The sequence below is a fragment of the Notamacropus eugenii genome, chromosome 1 (genome assembly GCF_028372415.1).
Source record: "Notamacropus eugenii isolate mMacEug1 chromosome 1, mMacEug1.pri_v2, whole genome shotgun sequence".
In the NCBI taxonomy this organism is placed as follows: Eukaryota; Metazoa; Chordata; class Mammalia; order Diprotodontia; family Macropodidae; genus Notamacropus; species Notamacropus eugenii.
The window spans coordinates 242,462,695-242,483,050 of NC_092872.1; the positions used below are offsets into that span (position 1 = coordinate 242,462,695).

Genomic DNA, 20,356 nt, shown 5'->3' on the forward strand with positions numbered 1-20,356 from the left:
CTGATAGATAACCTGGAGTAGACCTGGGCTCCTATGGCAAGAGGATCTCCTGGTTTATTTGATGTTGGAATCTGGGGAGGGGGTGAGCTGGGGCTTAGAAGGGGAAACCACCATTCTTCCATCTCCTCACCCACTTATACTTCCGGAGGTCCTTTCCATCCTGGTATTATAAAGAGACACCTTTCAAGTGTCCCTGCCCTGTCTACCAAAGAACCTTCCCGGATTGGGAAAGGGAACAACATCCAAATGAAATTGCACAGAGGTCATTAGACCAAGCAGAAGGAGGGATATGAAAGCCCATTTAAATAGGGATTTGGGGAGTGGCACACTGGATCACAGAGTGAGACACAAACATGGTCAGTAGGGCCTGGAGGAACATGAAGGCATCTCCTTCCCACTTACTCACTCCCCACTCTTGGTCTGGAAAGAGGCTTTTCCCAGGGGATCCTGTTTGGGACCAGCAGCCTGCTTTCTTTCTGGCTTGGGACTGGACAGCAGGCTTTCAAGGTAGTTCCTAAGCCCCAGCAGGGAAGGGAGTGACCGAGAGCTCCGCGAGGCCAGGTAGCGGCTGTACTTCCTGAGTCCCCACTCAGGATCATCGTGGAAGGCCGCCTGTAGCTCTGTGAGGCTCACATTCCGGAGCGCAAGAAGTTTGGCTTGTGTGCGGGTCAGGACGTTGACGTGGACCAGGGGCTGTAGGGAAGTAAAGCAGTCCAGGTTAGAGAAGGGCAGCACTTTGCGGTTGATATTCTGGCCCAGGTAGATGTTCAGGGTCTTACAGAGGTCCCGCATGGCCCTGACTGAGGCCAGGGCACTGTTGTCGTTCATGTTTCGCGACAGGTAGGTCTTGACCAGATTCTTGAGCTTGTAGCTGGTGGCCCCGGGCACTCTATCACGGACCAAGGGCAGGATGTCTAGGAACCCCGAGATGGTCTCGTGGAACTCCCCCTTTTTGGAGAAAGTCTCTAGGGCCTTAAAGAAGACAGTAAGATTGGGTGACCAGAGCTTGTAGCCAGCCAGGATGGGGTGGGAGTTAGAACGGAGGTAGCAGAGGAAATTCTGCAAGCCGTCCTCAATGGCAACCCCCCTGGACAAGAGGCTGAAAAGAGCCTCCTCCTGCTGGATGACAATACGAAAATTGTTCTCGCCATTTACAGCCGCCAGCTGGCTGATCTTCTTGGCTGGGGATGAGAGAGAGAAAGAATGAGAGAGAGGGAGAGAGACAGAGGGGTGGGGGACAGAGACAGAGAGAAGAGAGAGACAGAAAGGAGAAACAGAGTGGCACAGAGTCAGAGATAGAGACAAAGAAAGAGATAGATATGGAGAAAGAGAGACAGGGAGACAGGGAGAAAGGAGAGGGGAGAGAGAGAGAAAGAGGAGAGGGAGGGAGGAGAGGAAGAGAAGAGAGAGACAGAGACAGAAAGACAGAAAGAAACAGAGAGAGGAGACAGAGAGGAGAGATAGAAAAGAGAGAGACAGAGGGACACAGGGACAGAGAGAGAGAGAGACAAAGACAGACAGAAAGAGAGAGAGATAGAGAGACAGGGAGAGAGGAAAAAGGAGAGGGAAGAGAGAGAGAAAGAGGAGAGGGAGAGAGAGGAGAGAGACCAAAAGAGCAAAGATGGAGAGAGAGAGAATAGAGAAGGAAAGAGAAAGAAGAGACAGGGAAGAGAAGAGAGAAAAGGGGAGAGAAGAAAGGACAGAGAAAAAGAGAAAGACAAAAAAGAGAGGGAAGGAGAGAGGGAGAGAGAAATACAGAGGAGAGAAAAGACAGAGGGAAAGAGAAAGAATTAGAGAGAGAAAGAAAGAGAGAGTGCTAAAGAGAGAGGAAGAGAGAGAAAGAGGAAGAGAGAGGAAAATATAGACAGAAAGAGACAGAGGAGATAGACAAACAGAGAAGAAGGGGAGGGAAGAGAGGGAAAGATAGAAACAGAGAGATGAAGGAGGGAGGGAGAGATGGAAAGGAAGAAAAGGAACAAAGAGGAGGAGGAGAGGAGAGAGAGAAGAAGAAGAAGAAGAGAGAGAGGGGGAGGGGGGAGAGAGAGGGAGAGGGAGAGGGAGAGAATGCATAGGACATGGAGAGATAAGGGAAGAAGGGGTAAGACAGGTCAGTGTGAACAGTGTCAGAGACATTGAAATAGTTGCTCGAGTTCCTATTTCTGGTCTTCAATACATCTCTCTCGGAAACCATGCTCCTGAAGCCAAAAGTGAAACCCTTGGGTCATCACCTCTCTCAGTTAGTCAACCAACCGGTATATTTTTCCTTTCCAAATTTTTTAGAAATTATTTTATTTTTTAATTATTCAGTGTTTATTCAGTTTTCTTCTCTTTCCCAATTCTCCTTAACCAACTGAAAAGGAAGGAAGGAAAGAAGAAAGGAAGGAAGGAAGGAAGGAAGGAAGGAAGGAAGGAAAGAAGGAAGGAAGGAAGGAAGGAAGGAAGGAAGGAAGGAAAGGGGAAGGTATGGATGGGGGTGGGGAAGATGATCACATTAGTATTTATTAAGCACCATTGAGAGATAAACCTATGTGAGGCAGCATAGTATGGTGGAAAGAGCCAGTCTTGGTGCCAGGAAGACCTAGGTTTGAGTTCTGACTGTCATCTTGGCTGTGGGATCCTGGACAATCACTTAACCTTTCAGTACTCTTGGCAGCCATCTGTGACCATTGGCTATTTTCTAAAAGGTACTGACTTGCACTGGCGGAAGATCTTTCCTCATCTGGGAGTGCCCTTGGACAGTGCCATCCTTGGTCCCATCTCTCCCCAGTTCCTATCCTATGTATGAGACATGAACTCTGCTCCTTTCTCTGATTAAGGTTATTCAAGGATTGACTCAGGAGAAGCTGTGTCAGCACCATGCCCAGCACAGAGCAGGTATTTAATAAATGTGTGTTAATTAAAGGAAATGAGTAATTATTAAGGACTTCCCAAGTGCTAAGCACTCTTAAAAAAACCCAAATATTATGTTATTTGTTCCTTACAACAAGCCTGTGGTTATTATCCCCATGTTACAGTCGAGGAAATGGAGAACATAGGTTAAGTGACTTGCCCAGGGTCACACAGCTAGTAAACGACTGAGACAGTAAAGACTTGAACTCAGGTCTCCCTGACTCCAGACCAAGCACTCTACCCACTGTGCCACCAGTTGCCTCTAAGCGACTGATCCACCTCCCTGACACCCTCCAACCAAGGCTTGGGGAGCTCCACCTCCTCTGCAGTCTCCACTGTCTGTCAGTAATACACTGCAGATGTGTCCCCAGGGGTTTCTTCTAACCATCCTGGGACTTGATTACAAACCAAATTTTGCTCCAAGTCTAGTTTCCCTGCTTGAGGATAGGACATTATCAACAACAACACCAGTGAAAATAATAATAACATTATTTAACATTTTTTATGTGCTTTAATGTTTGCAAAGCACTTTATGAATATCATCTCATTTAACTCCCTGGTATATGCTAATCAAATGAGAGAATGTTCAGAGAAAGTGCACATTGACTGGCTTCCCATTCATCCAAGAAGCATTTATCAAGGACCTGCTTGGTATTACATACATAATACATGTATACCGTATTATATTCAATATTATATATCCCACCTCCATGCCTTTGCACAGGCTGCCTTATAGACCTCACCTCTTAAGAATCTGGTCTCCTTTAAAGTTTGACTCAAGGGACATTTCGCACATGAGACTTTTCCGGGCTCTCCTTGCCCTGTTCCCCAACTTCTCGGGGTCTTTCTAAACTATTTCGTGTTTGTTTTGTATTTACTTATTTACATACATATTGTTTTCCACAATAAAACGTAAGCTCCTGGAGAGCAAGGGATTGTTTTATTTTTGCTTCTGTGACCTCAATTTATATATAGCATTGTTAGTGCCTTGATTACAACTGGCCTAAAAAATTCTGGTTGAATAAATGCCCACTTCTGGGCCACGCCAGCAATTCAATCTCCCTTTGGATAGAGTTGACCAGAATGGCCTGGAATTTCAGGAGCTGGCCACCACAGCTGGTCTTAATGGAAGGGAGAGTGAGTTCCATCTGATTTCTACCTTGCCCTTCCAACCTAAGACACTTTGTTCAGATGGGCCAGCCAGGATCCGGGACCAAAGTCACAGAAATGAGGATCTGGGATGAGGAAGCGTTGGCTGACCCTTGGTTGCATTCTATGTTCAGGAAAAGGTGGATTGAGGTGAAACACTAACCCTTCTCCTCTGTGATGTCTATGTGAGGCTGGGCATTTGGGGAACTTGCCTTGCCTCTTGGTATTAATGACCACCTAGTTCAAATGTCCACGTTTTTTCATATAAAGTCTCAAGAGGAGAGTGAATTGCTCAGCAGGCCCTGCTTTCCTTCCTGATCTGCTCTCCCCAGACTGATGACAGGACTGGGCCCTAAGACTTTTAAGTGACCCTTGATCAGAGAAGCTACCACCTGGGCTAATTCTCACCTACGTGACCTTGGGCAAATTGCTTAAATCTCCAGGCCTCAGTTTCCAGAAGGGGACTGATTGGATCAGATGATTCCCTGAGGTCCCTCCCAACTTTAAATCCCTTGGTCCTATGAAAATGTTGACTTGTGAAATTTGGAATCCAGACACATTTTTTTTCCTCAGGGCAGAAGTCCTGACTTCAATACCCAAATTAGCTTTGGGGTCCTTGGGTCAAAGGGAAGGTGCAAGCATCAACTGGCTGAATGACCATCTCATGGGGCCAAGTTTTGGCCTCCTTTCCACATTTAGAGGTGACATATAGATACTCATTTGACCTATGCCCATATCCTGGGACTCTGGAGATGAGGCCAGTAGAGGAAAGGGGGTATTGATGGGAGACTCACTTTTGCTGTCAACCTTGAGGTCAAAGAACACCAAAGCTCTGTTTTCTTGACTGGGTTCTCTGATGTTATCGATGGGGTGGCTGGGGGGTGCCTTTGTGCTGCCTGTGCACTCCACGAGATCTTCTGAGTCACTGCTGTCCCCAAAATCACTGGAGGACTGCAACACAGAAACCACTGTGACACCAACTCAGACAGGGGTGTGTGCCCCCTCTTTTCACTACAGAGGGATGTGGGAGGGTGGGGGACTATAAGTGTGGAATGTCGCATACCTGGTGTGCCTTAGTTTTGCTTAACTGTTACAGGGAAGGCTAGTTATGTGTTGGGAGCAGGAAATGGGTATAAATGGAAATGCTGATTGTCATATAAAAACAAAAAGTATCAACAAAGCAAATCCATCCATCAATATCCTGAATAGAGCCAGAACAAGGAATGGGAATGGGGGAGTGCAAAGGGCAAGAAGGTTACTTGGCTGCCTTGTGAAGAAGAGGCTTGGGATTAGTAAGGTTCTCCTCTGATGATTCATTGGGGCACCTACGCAATCCTGGATTCTCTAAGGCTGTAAGTCAGAAGACTTCAAGTTATGGCAGGTTCTACCATAAGAAAGATGATTGTCTGTCATTGGAGGGCCAGGCTAGTTAATTTATGGAGAACTGATCACCTGAAGATTGATTACCAAGGACTAATTCCATTCACAAATAACTTCTTTGCCATGGTGGTTTATGGCTTGTCCTTCCAAGTACTCACAAACCATTCATTTTATAAGTTCCAAGTCCTCTTGTTTCTCATCCCTCATGCTTGGTGCTCAAGTAGAAATATGACTTGTTATAGCTTCCTTTCCACCCAGAGTCAACTCCATGTCTGTTCACCCTCATCTTCATGCATCTAACATTCATGAAGCTACCCAACACTGCCCCTTACCCTGACCTGTCAAACCCTGATATTGTTCAGGGTGAGCCATAGGTGTTAGCTCACAAGAGTCAGTTCTAGCTCCTTTACTAATGTTTTAAGATTTATTTTTTTTCAGTTGTAAAAATCTATTTTCTCTCCCTCTCACCTCTCCTCTCTTCACCTCCACCACTGGAAAAAATAAAACCAAACCCCTCACAACATGTGCAGTTAAGCAAAAAACAAACTCCCACTTTGATCATGTCCAAAAAATATCTCAATCTGCATCCTGAGTCCATCACTTCTCTGTCAGGAAATGGGTAGCATGCATCATTATGGACCCTCTGGAATCATGAGTGGTCACTGTGCTGATCAGAATTCCTCAGTCTTTCAAAGTTGTTTGTCTTTATAATGTTGTTGTTTAGCATAAATTGTTCTCCTGGTTCTGCTCACTTCATTCTGCATCAGTTTAGAGGTCTTCCCAGATTCTCTGATTTCCCTTTCATCATTTCTCACAGCACAGTACCATCCCATCACATGCATATACCATAATTCATTCTACCATTCCCTAATAGATCAGCAATCTCTTCGTTTTTCATTCTTTGCAACCATGGGACCAAATTCTTTTAAACAGACACAAGAGGTGGGGTGGAGTCAAGATGGTGGAGTAGAAGGATGGACCTATAAAAGCTCTCTTCCCACAACCCATAAAATACCTGTAAAAAATGACTCTAAAAAAATTCTGGAGCAGCAGAAGCCACAAAACTACAGAGTGAAAGAGATTTCCAGCCCAAGACAGCCTGGAAGGCTGACAGGAAAGGTCTATCACACCAAGCTTGGAGTGGACCACAGCTCAGCCTTGCCTGCATGGTGTGGCAGGGACAGGACTGGAGCAGGCCTCAGGGGGCAAAATTCCTGGCAGCAGCTGTGGTTCCCAGATTGCTCAACCCACAAAGGCCAAAGACAGCTTCAAAGGTCAGTGAGAAAGCTCTTTCACCTTGGTGAAAAGGGAATGTGGTTTGGCCCCACTGGCAGCAGCCACTGCAGTGGCAGCATCCATTTTTAGAGCCCTCCGCCTAAACACAGTGGGGGAATTGAATGATTGATCTGGATCTCAGCCCTGAGTGCCAGTACTGGGGTGAGGAAGGGTGCTGGAATGGTTGAGATGGAGGTGGTCTTGGAGAGGGAATTCTACTCACAGATCCTGGGCAGAAAATGTTTTAGTTGCCCCCAGACCAGTGCACAGGCCAGGAGAGAAGTAAACTCCTCTCTCTTGATTGTGCCACCTTGGAGGAACTGAAAACTTACAGGTCCCCATAGTATACCCTACTCTTGACCAAGGACTAAAAAGTCAAGTAACTGGCTGGGAAAATGCCCAAAAAGGGAAAAAAATAAGACTATAGAAGGTTACTTTCTTGATGAACAGGTATTTTCTTCCATCCTTTCAGATGAGGAAGAGCAATGCATACCATTAGAGGAAGACATAAAAGTCAAGGCTTCTGCATCCAAAACCTCCAAAATAAATATGCAAATTTCAAGTCATGGAAGAGCTCAAAAATGATCTTGAAAATCAAATAAGAGAGGTGGAGGAAAATTGGGAAGAGAAATGAGAGCGATGCAAGAAAATCATGAAAAGTGAATCAACAGCTTGCTAAAGGAGACCCAAAAAAGGCAGAAAAAAATAACACGCTTAAAAATAGACTAACTCAAATGGCAAAAGAGGTCCAAAAAGTCAATGAGGAGAAGAATGCTTTAAAAAACAGAATTAGTCAAATGGAAAAGGAGGTTTAAAAATTCACTGAAGAAAATAGTTCTTTAAAAATTAGAATGGAGCAGATGGAAGCTAATGACTTTATGAGAAACCAAGAAATTACAAAACAAAACCAAGAGGATGAAAAAGTAGAAGACAATGTGAAATATCTCATTGGAAAAACAACTGACCTGGAAAATAGATCCAGGAGAGACAATTTAAAAATTATGGGACTACCTGAGAGCCATGATCAAAAAAAGAGCCTAGATATCATCTTTCATGAAATTATCAAGGAAAATTGCCCTGGTATTCTAGAATCAGAGGGTAAAATAAATATTGAAAGAATCCACCAATCACCTCTTGAAAGAGATCTGAAAAGAGAAATACCTAGAAATATTGTAGCCAAATTCCAGAGTTCCCAGGTCAAGGAGAAAATACTGCAAGCAGCTAGAAAGAAATAATTCGAGTATTGTGGAAATATAATCGGGATAACACAAGATCTAGTGGCTTCTGAGATTCTGAGATTGAACGACTTGGAATATGATATTCCAGAAATCAAAGGAACTAGGATTAAAGCCAAGAATCACCTACCCAGCAAAACTGAGTATAATGCTTCAGGGGAAAAAAATGGTCATTCAATGAAATAGAGGACTTACAAGCTTTCTTGATGAAAAGACTCGAGCTGAATAGAAAATTTGACTTTCAAACACAAGAGTCAAGAGAAGCATGAAAAGGTAAACAGGAAAGAGAAATCACAAGAGACTTACTAAAGTTGAACTGTTTACATTCCTACATGGAAAGACATTGTTTGTAACTCTTGAAACTTTTCTCAGTATTTGGGTAGTTGGAGGGATTATACACATAAATATAGACAGAGAGCACAGGGTGAGTTCAATAGGAAGGGATGCTATCTAAAAAAAATAAAATTAAGGAGTGAGAGGAATATATTGGGAGGGAAAAAGGAGAAATGGAATGAGGCAAACTATCTCTCATAAAATATGCAAGAAAAAGCTTTTTCTATGGAGGGGAAAAGTGGAGAGGTAAGAGAGAAAAATTGAAGCTTACTCTCATCACATTTGGCTTAAGGAGGGAATAACATGCATACTCGATTTGGTATGAAAATCTATCTTACACTACAGGAAAGTAGGGGAGAAGGGGATAAGTGGGGTTGGGGGATGATAGAAGGAGGGCAAATGGGAGGAGGGAGTAATTAGAAGTAAACACTTTTAGGGAGGGACAAGGTCAAAAGAAAGAATAGAATAAATGGGGGGCAGGATAGGATGGAGGGAAATATCGTTAGGCTTATACAACATGACTATTATGGAAGCGCTTTGCAAAGCTACACATATATAGCCTATATTGAATTGCTCAGTGGGGATGAGTGTGGAGGGAGGAAGGGAGAGAAATTGGAACTCAAAGTTTTAGGAATGAATGTTGAGAATTGTTTTTGCATGCAACTGGGAAATAAGAAATATAGGTAATGAGGTATAGAAATCTATCCTACCCTACAAGAAAAGAGAAAAGATGGGAATAAGGGAAAGGAGGGATGTGATAGAAGGGAGGGCAGATGGGGTAAGGGGTAATCACAATGCATGGTGTTTTGGGGGTGGGGGGAGGGGAGAGATGGGGAGAAAATTTGGACCTTAAAATTTTGTGGAAATGGAATGTTAAAAACTAAAACTAAAAATAAATAAACATTAAAAAAAGAAAAATAAATAAAATGGAAAGCCAAAGCTAAAAAAAAACAAAACAAAAACAGCCAGAAGACACAGGATCCTGTTCACAAATCTCCTGCTGTATCACAGGTCACTACTGTAGGCAGCTTCCAACTCACACAAAAAATAGCCACTCCCTCTTCATTTTTCCCATGTCCTAGAGAGTTCCCAGCCACTGTGACCATGGAAACCCTTCTGAAGACAAAAGCTAGATCTTTGAGAAAATCAAAAGTGGAGGAAAGGATGTCATCATCATCATATTCATCGTTTGTCCTTCATTGCCAAAGAAGACCATGGCATCAGAGAAATGATGACATGACTTGCACTTGACTTTGTTTTGAGTGAAAGAGGGCTGTGCAGGTCACCAGCCTCACTTCTCCTCCAGATGTACTTATGGAAGCAAGGAACAGCCTACTAGACCTGACACCTAGGGCTCCAGTACAAGGCATAAGCATGGATGTTCAAGGAATCTTCTTAACTCAGTTGGGTGATCCTGACTCTCTGAGTGTAAGTGTGGGGGTCCCGATATGTTAAGGGAGGTTTTTTTGTTTGTTTTTTATATGTTTTATAGAAAAAAAAAACCTTTTTGTTTTTATATGACTTATAACCTTCCCTGTAACAGTTAAGCAAAACTAAGGCACACCAGGTATTAGCCTCATGGCTAATAGAGGGCTGAGGGGAGTGATTCCTGGCTCCCCTCCAAAAAGAATGCAGGGGTTCCCAGAACAAGTAAAGAAGGGAAGACAGAAAAGGTCTAATTGGCCAGTGTGCTCACCTTGCTCTCTTCAGTCTCTTCAGAGCTGCTGATTACCACAACTGGATTATCTGCAAAATGGAAAGGGGAGTCAGTAAGCCCTGGGGGTGTTCTGGGAGAACATGGTACGGGCATCAAGGTGCCCAGTGAGTGGAGGATGGCTGAACAAAGGGCAAACACCAACACAGTACACTACTCCTGCGCCGTAATGACAACTCTGAGGAATGCAAAGAATTATGGGAACTGAGGTAGGGCAGAGTAAGCAGGACCAGAACAACTTACACAATTACCACAATATAAAGAAAAACAATGCTGAAAGACTTTCAGAACTGTGATCCACGCAGTGACTAACTCTGACTTCGGAAGCTTGGATGGTTCCAATATTACAGGCCTCTTGCCTCTCAGCAAAGAGGTGGTGGACCACTGGTGTAGAATGGGGCATATATCTTCAAGCACAGTCGTGTTGTTTTGCTTGACTGTTTTATGTGTGAACCACATATAAGTAATAATGATGTTTAAAAAAAATTTGTAAAACCTTACGTAAGGGATCTGATTTCAATAGCAAGTTTACAAAGCATTCACAGCAAGCAGCCCGATCGGATACATGGAAAATATATTATTTGCTTCTTTTACAGATGAAGAAACAGGTTTAGAGAAGTTGCAATGTCCAAGGTCATTCCAATATTAAGTGCTGAAACTGGGATTAAACCCAGATCTTTCCTGATGCCAAGTCCAGTGATTTTTTTAAAGTTTTAATGCTCAGTTATAAACAATATTAAACATCCATCTTACCAATTAAACCCATTTTGCAACCATTTCCATCTAAATACATTTCAGCATATAATACGTCATCACTTTTTTCAATCATTCTCTCTAATCTACGTCAGGATTCATTGTTTGACTATTCATTTCCGCTTCCCTCTTTGACTTATGGGATCCTGTATCACCATTGTACAGATGAAAAACTGAGGCTCAGAGAGGGTGACATGTCCAAGATGATACAACTGGTAAGTGACTGGCACTGAGATCAAACACGTGTCTCCTGATGGCAAGTTAAGTAATTTTATTTTAATGTTTTAAAACTTTATTATTGTAAATAACATTAAACATCAATTCTCCCAACTAAACTTATTTCGCAGCTATTTTCATTTAAACACATTTCAGTACATAATATGTCATTACTATTTTTTCCAGTCTCTCTAGTCTTTGGCAGCAGTCCTTGGTTGACTGACCATCTCCATTTTTGTCGTATATAGTTTGATAAGTATATTCCCATTTTTTTTTCTGCTTGGCATTACTTCATGGAGGTCTTTTTAAACTTCACATTTTTTCCTCTGTGATTCTGGGTATAATGCGTAATTTGTAGATGTTGGGAAACTCTGGGATGTATGGATGAAGTAATCGATTGGTAGCTACCTTCATTATGGCCATGGTTGTGACCCAGTGAGGTTATGGCTCATCAAGTTGGGCTGAGGCAGAGCCAGGACACTAAGTGCTGCAATCCTCTGCGATTGTGGGCAGAGCTGTGGTTCCTCACCACTACGCCTCGTCTCATCCCCTTTGGACAGAAAACTCCCACCAACTTTTACTCACCTAATCTCAGTGAAATGGAGTCCCCAGCTGCTTATGTGTGGGCTGCTTCCTTTTCCCCCAGCCCCAAACTCCCTTTCCCTCATCACAATCCATTTCTATCCTTTTCATGTTTTGTACCAGCTCTGTTTGCGCCTTCATGATACCCTATGGAATTTCTGTTACATCATTAACACATTCCCTTTTATTGAGGACCTCTTTGTCTCCTTCCCCTTCTATCTCTTAGCACTTGCAGAAACATGGCTTGTCTCAGAAGATGGAGCTTCCCTCCTGCCCCTCTTTTTTAGGTCTGGTTGCATCTTTTGTCATATGCTCCAAGACACTAGTCCTGAAGCAAGAATTGAAATGCATTTTTCTATTCATTGCCATTTGCCAACTTTTCTTCTGCTGCTATCACTCTTCCTTTGAGGTTCACTCTGCTCAAATGTATGCCTCAATCCAGATTCTACTCTCTCTGTTATCAAGCAAGTCTACACCCCAACTCTGCCCCTATACAAGAGAATTTCAAGATATGTATTAATGTTCCTCCAAAAACCCAAGCCTCCTGGTTCCCTCATCTCCTCTGCTCCCATGACCTATGCTTCCTACGCTTCTGCTCCATCTGAGTCATATACTGGGGCTGTCACAATTTTGATCTTACTTTGTCATCCACAAGTGTTCCATTTCCATGACCAAGAATTCTGAAATTCCTTCATTTGACCATAATTTCTTATTATTTCATCTTTCCTTTAAAACTTATTCTTTGTTCCTACCATCACCTCCAGTTTTTTCTATCCCTTAGTATCCTCCCACACTATCACCTCCACTCTGGCTTCACTTTCTTCGCTTTGGAATTCTGGCAATATAGTTGACCAGTTTGTCATTACACCATTCTCTCTTCCTGTATCCCTTACTCCCTCATCCTACCAGTACTCACGCCTTGTCAAATTCCAGCCCTAAATTACTCCTCTCATTTGCCTCTTTTGCTCCTACTCATGTGGTATTGAAACAGAGTGGAAGAAGTCATAGCATTGTAAAGACCATGGTCACCACAAATTTATATAGCCTGGTCTTAACTGGGCTCTCACCAGAGGAAGGCAATTCTTTTACTCCTCTCTGCTTGATTCTCTATTATGCTCATCATAGCTGTTATTCAAAACTTTTTCTTCTCTCCTCTATTCTCCTATACCACCTCCTTCCCTCCCCTCACAGCCTCACACTTTACAGAGAAAATACAGGCCATTTGGTGGGTCCCTCTTGAGCCCTTCTCTACATCTCAATAGTCCTTGAAAGTGTTTTTGTCTATACTTCCATCTTCTTGCCAAGGACAACTCCCGCATGTATCATGGATCTAATCCCTTCCCTTGTAATCAAGGTCTTCTCCTCCCATAACTTCTGTCCACAAAATAACCAAATCACTTGACCCTACCAACCCCTCAATCTATTATGATGTATCTCCCTTCCTTTTCTCAGCAAGCAGATCAGTAGGCCTGAATTATAAGGGCACAGAGGGGCATAAATCGTAAGAAGACTGAAAAATGAGGAAGGATAAGAACTTTAAATGAGGGAAGGCTTCTCACACTGAAAGTACCCCCCCCCCCCCCCGGCTTTTGGGCTGCCTTTTATGTATTCCTCCCTTCATTAGAATATAAACTCCTTGAGGCCAGGACTGATTTTCCTTCTGGAATCCCTCACTGTAGTTATGAAGACAGTAGGGTCAAATCCATCTCCCTTTAGTTAGGACAAGATCAGAAGTTGAGATTTCATCCACATTTTCACTGTGTCCAACCATACTCAAAGCACGACACCTCCACAGAGAGTAAACGGATTCCTCAGATCATAATTTAGGGTTAGAACCAACCTTGGAGGCAAATCAAGCCCAAGTCTCCCATTTCACAGATGACAAAATGAAGGTTGGAAGATGTTAACTAAATGGCACAAATTCAAACAGGTGGCCAGTGGCCAGAAGTACATTCAAAGGATTATAAATTTAGAAATAGAATAAATCCAAATAAAAGGTCATTGAGTCTCATCCTTTCATTTTACCAATGAAGAAACTGGGGACCAGAGAGGTTTAAATAATTTATCTCAGATCACAGTTAATAACTAGCAGAGTCATGATCCGAACTTAGGGCTCTTTCCCCTGTATAGCCATCTTTGGTCAATCAGATTTGTAGTCAGCTTACTCCTATCCAAGGGCAGCTAGGTGGCACCATAGTATACAGAGTGCCAGACTGGAGTCAGTTAAGGCTCATCTTCTTGAGTTCAAATCTGGCTCCAGACACCTATTAGCTGTGTGACCCTGGGCAAGTCACTTAACCCTGTTTGCCTCAGTTTCCTCTTCTATCAAATGAGCTAGAGAAGGAAATGGCAAACCACTCCAGTATCTTTGCCAAGAAAACCCCAAATGGGGTCATGTACAGTTGGACATGGCTGAAAAATGAAACATCAACAATAACACCTCTTACCTAGGGAGCATCTTGATGATCCAAAAGTTGCTCTCAATGATTGCCAGACTTTTTCCTTTACTCCTGCCTGACAAGGTCTTCTCATTTCCCGTCCATCTATCCAAGGTTCCCTCATCACAAACTCAGCTCACCTTCCACTGCCCTCAAATTGTACTACTATCCCTACCTCCTCTACCAGTCAAAATCCTTCCCTGTCTTCAAGGCTCAGCTAAAATCTCATTTCTTCAGGAAGCCAACAGGCTTCAAACCTTTTCTTCTCTGAAATTACTTATCATTTTTATTAAAAAGATGCTGGGAAGCCTTTCTGGGCAAAGAAACAACCTTTGTTTAGAAACAAAGGTGGGATCTACAGTCTGCTCAGTATGATCTGAGACCCTGAGATAGAAAATTCACAGCTGTTCAGTTTTCTTGATTCAGGTATGGTGAAAAAAAAAAAGCTTGCTATTGCACAAATCGGTTTTCTTTTACTCAAGCAGGCTTTTCAGAAAAGTAGGGCACTTTTCCATCAGAAGCTCAGGGCAAACAACATACTTTATAATGATTTAGTTACATTTCTAAGGTTAATTAACACAGGAATTTCCCTGGGACTGCATCATAGCTAGGTTATATACAGGTCTTTTACCTGGGGTTATATTCTTACTACAAATCACACACTTATTTCTTATCCTAATGATTATAGTTGATAAAAGTTAGCAAGGCAATACAGAGCAAAGCACTCAAGGCATTAATTATTGATCTTTTTCCTTTTAATTCTCCCCATTGACAATTTTCTCAGTTAATTGAGAATAGGACAGATTATAGGCTAAGCATAGCATACAGTTCTAAAGAGGGCAGACTGTTATAGGGGATGCAAAACCAGAGGGGGCAGTCTGTTAATGAGGCATAAAACTACAGTAAGTCTTCTTTCGGAACAATGGATGGGTAGCTTGAGGTTCCAATGGCTCTGGATGAGTTGAGGGACAAGAAGGCAGGAGATGCCAGAACATGAAGATGACTAGGAAGATGGGGGAGGACCTGAGTAGTCAGGAAAATGGTCATCATTAGGATACACGTGGTCAGGATCATTAGAAAAACAGAAGGAATTGATTTGACTCCTTGGGTGATTCAATGAAAGGATTGACAGTAATCTCAGGTGAGACAACAGACTCCTTGGGTGATTCAATGAAAGGATTGACAGTAATCTCAGGTGAGACAAAATTGGTCAAAAGAGAAGAATAGGGAAACACCTTTTATGCTCAAAGGTGTAACAGATAATGGAATACTATCAAGATTAAATGTCAGTGTTCCAAATGCACATTATCATAGTCATTAAAGGAAAGGCTAACTGAAAAACAAAACACCTAGATGCTTTAACAGTAATTGGAAGTGACTTCAACCTGTTTCAGACAAATTAAGAGAAATACCAACATGAAATACAGTAGTGAATGATCTAAGTATTAAATAAAATTATAATAATAAGACAATGCATGAACATTTGTAGTATGAAATTAAACCAGCAAAAGAAAATTTATTCCTCTGTACACATATAAAATGTAGAGGGAAAGAAGACAAATGAAGTGAGCATGCAACTAAAAATAAATATAATAAATATCAGAATAAGTGCAAAAGTAGTCATGAAAAGAAAAAATGAAAATGAAGCAAAAATGCACTGATAAAACAAAGAATTGTTCTGCCATATCTTGGTTGTGTGACTCTGGCAAATTACTTAACTTTTCCTGGTATAAGAAAAATGAGCTTTTCTTATTGTCATCAGTGAATCAAAAATTGATTGGGTTGAGAATTTACACTGTAACTGTATAAGATTTGGGGTTAAATAACGTATCAAAGATAATATGATAATTTAAAATATGCTTTTTAAAATATACTGCTATGTAAAATCTCTCTTGAGATAATGTGAAATGCTGTTAAAGAGGTCATTTCCCTATTGAGCTATTAAAGTGACTAAATTGATGTCATTTGGCTAACGTCAGTTTGGTAGCTTATGAAATGGGCTACCAGAAGAGAGTGAGATTGTTAAAGAAAAACTAACAAATATTCATGGGGTCATATTCTCATCTAGCTAGCTTCCTAAAGGGAAAAGAATTTCAAAAGGTATTTCAAATTGTGCTTTCAATTTTTTTTCAAATTTCAAAAGGTAATGATTTCAAATTTTACATACAATTCAATTACTTTCAAAAGGAAGTTTCAAATTTATCAAATTTATCCAGTACATATATTTTCAAATTTCATTTCATTTAAATCTATCAAAGGGTGGTACTTATGCATATCAAGTCATTTTGAATTCAAATTTCATTCAAATTGTCAAATTACTTCAAAAGGGTTTCAAATCTCAAAAGGTGAATTTTTAAAAGGTGGTATACATGTCATTTCAAATTCATGTTTCATTTAAATTTCAGACTTTAAGTTGACAAATTTTGTGATATCATTCCAATAAAAAATTTAGTAGTTGAGAAATTTAGATCAATTTAGATAGATATAACTTCTCCTAATTCCCCCTTGGTCCAGGTAAATCTCTTCAGAAAGTGTCTCAATCATAGTTTGAAGCTTCCTATTCATCCTTTCAACCTGACCTGAGCTTTGGGGGTGATATGGGGTAGCAAGGTTTAACACCAAGATAGGAATAAACCTGATTTAAAACTGAGTCTGTGAAATGCATCCCTTGGTTTAAATCAATGAAGGTAGGGGTTGCGGGGCAAATCTGGGAACAATCTTGTTGAGGACAATCTTGGCAACAAAAGTTGATGTGGCCCACGAGGAAAAGGCCTCAACCCATTTAGTGAGGTGGTCTACAGGATCAAGAGTGTTTATAAATACCTGATTTGGGCACATTGACAGAGTTAATTTAAAGATGTCCAAATGGGGTATAGGCCAAGGGATAATCTCCAAAAGCAACCTTCCTAAAAGAATCCTGGTTATAAGAATGACATGTGTGACAGGAAGCACATATATGATTATCTACCGAGGAGATACCTGAGGCCACCCACGTTGGGTTGATTGTGTCCACCATTCCCCAAATGCCCCCTTTTGTGAGTTGAAAGGCAAATTTAATGATAAAATCTCTTAGGGCCTTACCATTTCCAGGGTTCTATACCTGTTCCATCCATATCCCAGACAGTTGTTTCATCCATATCCCAGATACCTGTTTTGCACTGCACTTCTTGGGGGACTCAGCTTCTTTTTTGCAGTTGTCTTCGTTTCTTGATGGCAACATTTTCTAATGTCTAACACATTGAGGTTGACTATCTTACATGAGCACAGTATGGTGTGTTGGCAGTCAAGAACCAGACCACAAAGCTGATCCTCTTAAGAGAGAACAGCAGTTACTTGAGGGCATGGAGGTACTCTCCAGTGGACAGCAGCCAGCTGACAGGTGTCAAGTGCCATAGACTGTGGGTCAAACGGATGATCTGAGGTCCTGAAGGGGCATTTCAGACACATCCTTCTGCTCATGGGCATACTATTTGGAAGGCTCAGAGTTGGTGCTGAGAGATCTTTTCAACTGCTACCAGATGATCAGACAGCAGAGGCAGAGGTTCTGGAACTGAGTCTTTAGTTGGAGTAGTCAATGGTTTAACAATCTCACCAAAGGTTGGAATATACTGTCCAGAGTAACTTGCCTCTCCACATATGGTGTGGCATTTTGTCTTTGTCTTCATTCAGGCAGTATTGATTCCCCTTCCAAGTGAATGGGAACAGGTACTGAATGGATTCACTGGCTGAAAACTGAAAAATGCTGAACATAGTTTAATAGCAGTAAAGCAATTTAGCTCTATCAGGAATGGTGGAGACAATGGTGCCCAGTTTGGGTACCTAGGAATGAATAACACAGAGATATTATATAGAGAGCAACAGAGAGGTTGTCATCAGAGACTCACAGATATTTTAGAATCCCTTTATCAATCATAGATAGTCCAAATAAACTGTTCTTTACTTTACTAATTTAACTTTAGGGAGCTTTTATATGGAAAACCGCAATCATAACTAAGGGTGACAATTTTCTACAAGCAACATTAATAGGTAAAACAACATCACTTTCGAGAATATCCAAATTATAATTTCAAAAGGGATAGATAGTAATACATTTACACAAAGATCGTTAATTCTGCCAACTAAACAATGATTTTTTAAATGTCCGAATTTTAATTTTAAGGATATTACAGTTTAAACGGGAGAGGGTTGCCTTTTATCTCAAACAACAGGCATGGCTAATCTTAAAAGCCTCATATTATTAGGTAAATAGAAAAATTAACTAAGATCAATTCAGTTGGAATCTGTTCAGTAATGGTATGAGTAATAGTGGTTGTTACAAACATGGAGATAGAGAATAAAATGAACAATCAATTGTATTTCCCAATACATACCGAGTGGTACTAAAATTTCTCTTCCTTGGCACAGAATTGAGTGAAGAAAACCCACCCTGTCTTGGGCTGGTCCTGAAGTTTCTCTGCTTCTCATCTGTTTCTTTCTACATTTTCTAGCCCAGTGACCCTTTTTCCCACAGTAAAAACAACTTAGGAGTTGCTTTTGTCTGCTTTGGACTCCAATACAGGTATTACTGCAAGACTCAGTTTCTTTTCTTTCTTATTCTTATTCTTTTCAAAAATGCATAGAGCTATGGTTTTGAGCTCACTAGTATTCTTCTCATGCACCCAAGACAATTATTCATGAAAAACCCTCTGGTTTCTGAGGACGCCTGATTTACGAAAACTGTATTAATGATTTTGGCGTCCTTAATGTTAGTAGGATACAGTCCTACATAACTTTTAGCTCCTTTGCAGAAACTATCATAGAACTGGTTTGGGGTGTCTTTCTTTTCTCACCCAATTTCCTGAAACTTGCTAGAATTCTCTGTCAGAACCTTTTTTTTAACTTGAACCAAACTATCCTCATCTGCTGGAAGGTCAGGGTCCAGATTTCCCTCAAGTTTAGGGGTCTTCAGGCGAAGGTGGTGAGCAATTCCCCCAACTTGGCTGTCTTTTCTCACTCACAGCTTCCAGTCTTAGTTCTGAGGTTTCCAGATGTGGAGGAAAGGAAAATGTAGCTTCCTTATTTTTAGTGTCTCGAGAAGAGACCATTTGAGAAGAAAAATTTACCATTTGAGAAGAAAAATTCCTATGTGATTCTTTTACATCTAATACGTGTATGGCACAGAAAGCTAATCCAAGCGATTCTCTAACATGCCAAGGAGAGAAAGCGATGGTAGGTTCAGTTTTCTAAGACATCATGGGACCACAATAGAGCAGAATTGATTGTTATGTTCATGAAGCACCCAAAGAGGTAAGAAAAGAGAACAGAGTTAATAATTATGTTTAAAAGGTTTATAGCTTAAGTAACTATTCTAAATATTTCTGAGTAGAACACAATAACTATTTCTAATGTATTTGTGGCTTGAACAACTAATCTAAAAAGTTTGTTAATGTACAGAGAGGAAAGAGAAAGGAAGTTCACCAGCAATTTTTTAAAACCAATCTATGGTTTGAATAACTGGCTAAAGACTAAAACAGTGTAGAAACAAGAACTTTAATGAGGACAGAATATACAGAAATGCTAAGGACAATAAACAAGGACTCATGTCTTGTTAAATCCTACTGTGAAATCTTCCTAACCGTTTAGCGACTCCCTGTAGACAGCAAACTTGTTTTGACCTGGGACTGACTGAATTTGATATCCAGAGCAATTAAGGGTAAATCCCAGTTTAAAAACTCTATCTAATAATACCCTGTCTAACTAAACTGTTGACTACCTAAACTGAGTGAGTCTCTACTTAACTGTAGCATCGTTAAGCCATTCTACAATAGTCTTTACTCCTTTAGATCTCCCTCTTTATGTCTCCTTCTCAATGTAGAATTACAACTGCTTTTAAAGCCATGACTTTACTGGGCATTACTGTAGACAGCTAACCCTAATCTCCTTGCTACACCTCTCACCTATAACAAAGAGAGTCCGAACTAAATCCCTGCTGTAAGTTCTACTTTCTTCAGTGACAAGGTACTAACTGTCCTAACCAGTTGATGTAAGCAGAGGTATGACCAGACAACTTAGAGTAAGTACTTTGTAAATATGAGCCCTAGTGCTTGTTTCTTGAGTTGCATAGAAACCAATCCATCCTCAGCAGTCTGTTTGTGTGGTATACCACACGCAGACTCAAGTTAACTTCCCTATGTCTGTCTCTTTACACAAGCAGTCTGATGTCCTTCTCAACAGAACTTACTCAGAGAATCCTAATCTAAATTCTCATCTAAAACCTAAAAATCTGGTACTGGTCAAATAAAGCAAATGAACACAGAACAAAGAGTGAAGTGTTCAACTATTTCCCTCTTTTGCAAATTTAGTTTCTAATTACTTTTATATCTTAGTTTCCTATCTTTAAGATTTCCTTTCCT

General features: G+C 41.1%; 1 protein-coding gene across 6 annotated transcripts in view; it reads right to left on the bottom strand.

Moving 5' to 3' along the window:
• Positions 1 to 276: 276 nt before the first annotated feature.
• PML (PML nuclear body scaffold) overlaps positions 277 to 20,356 on the bottom strand; it is a 52,036-nt gene continuing 31,956 nt past the window's right edge. For 5 of the 6 annotated variants that reach the window (XM_072628395.1, XM_072628394.1, XM_072628393.1 and 2 more), the window contains exons 9-11: positions 9,958 to 10,007; positions 4,833 to 4,989; positions 277 to 1,181 (exon numbers count right to left, since the gene is read on the bottom strand). In XM_072628395.1, the coding sequence (XP_072484496.1) occupies positions 403 to 1,181; positions 4,833 to 4,989; positions 9,958 to 10,007 (986 nt within the window). In that variant the 3' untranslated portion in view covers positions 277 to 402. The remainder of the gene's footprint in view (positions 1,182 to 4,832; positions 4,990 to 9,957; positions 10,008 to 20,356) is intronic. The other variant, XM_072628396.1, reaches the window with a different exon arrangement.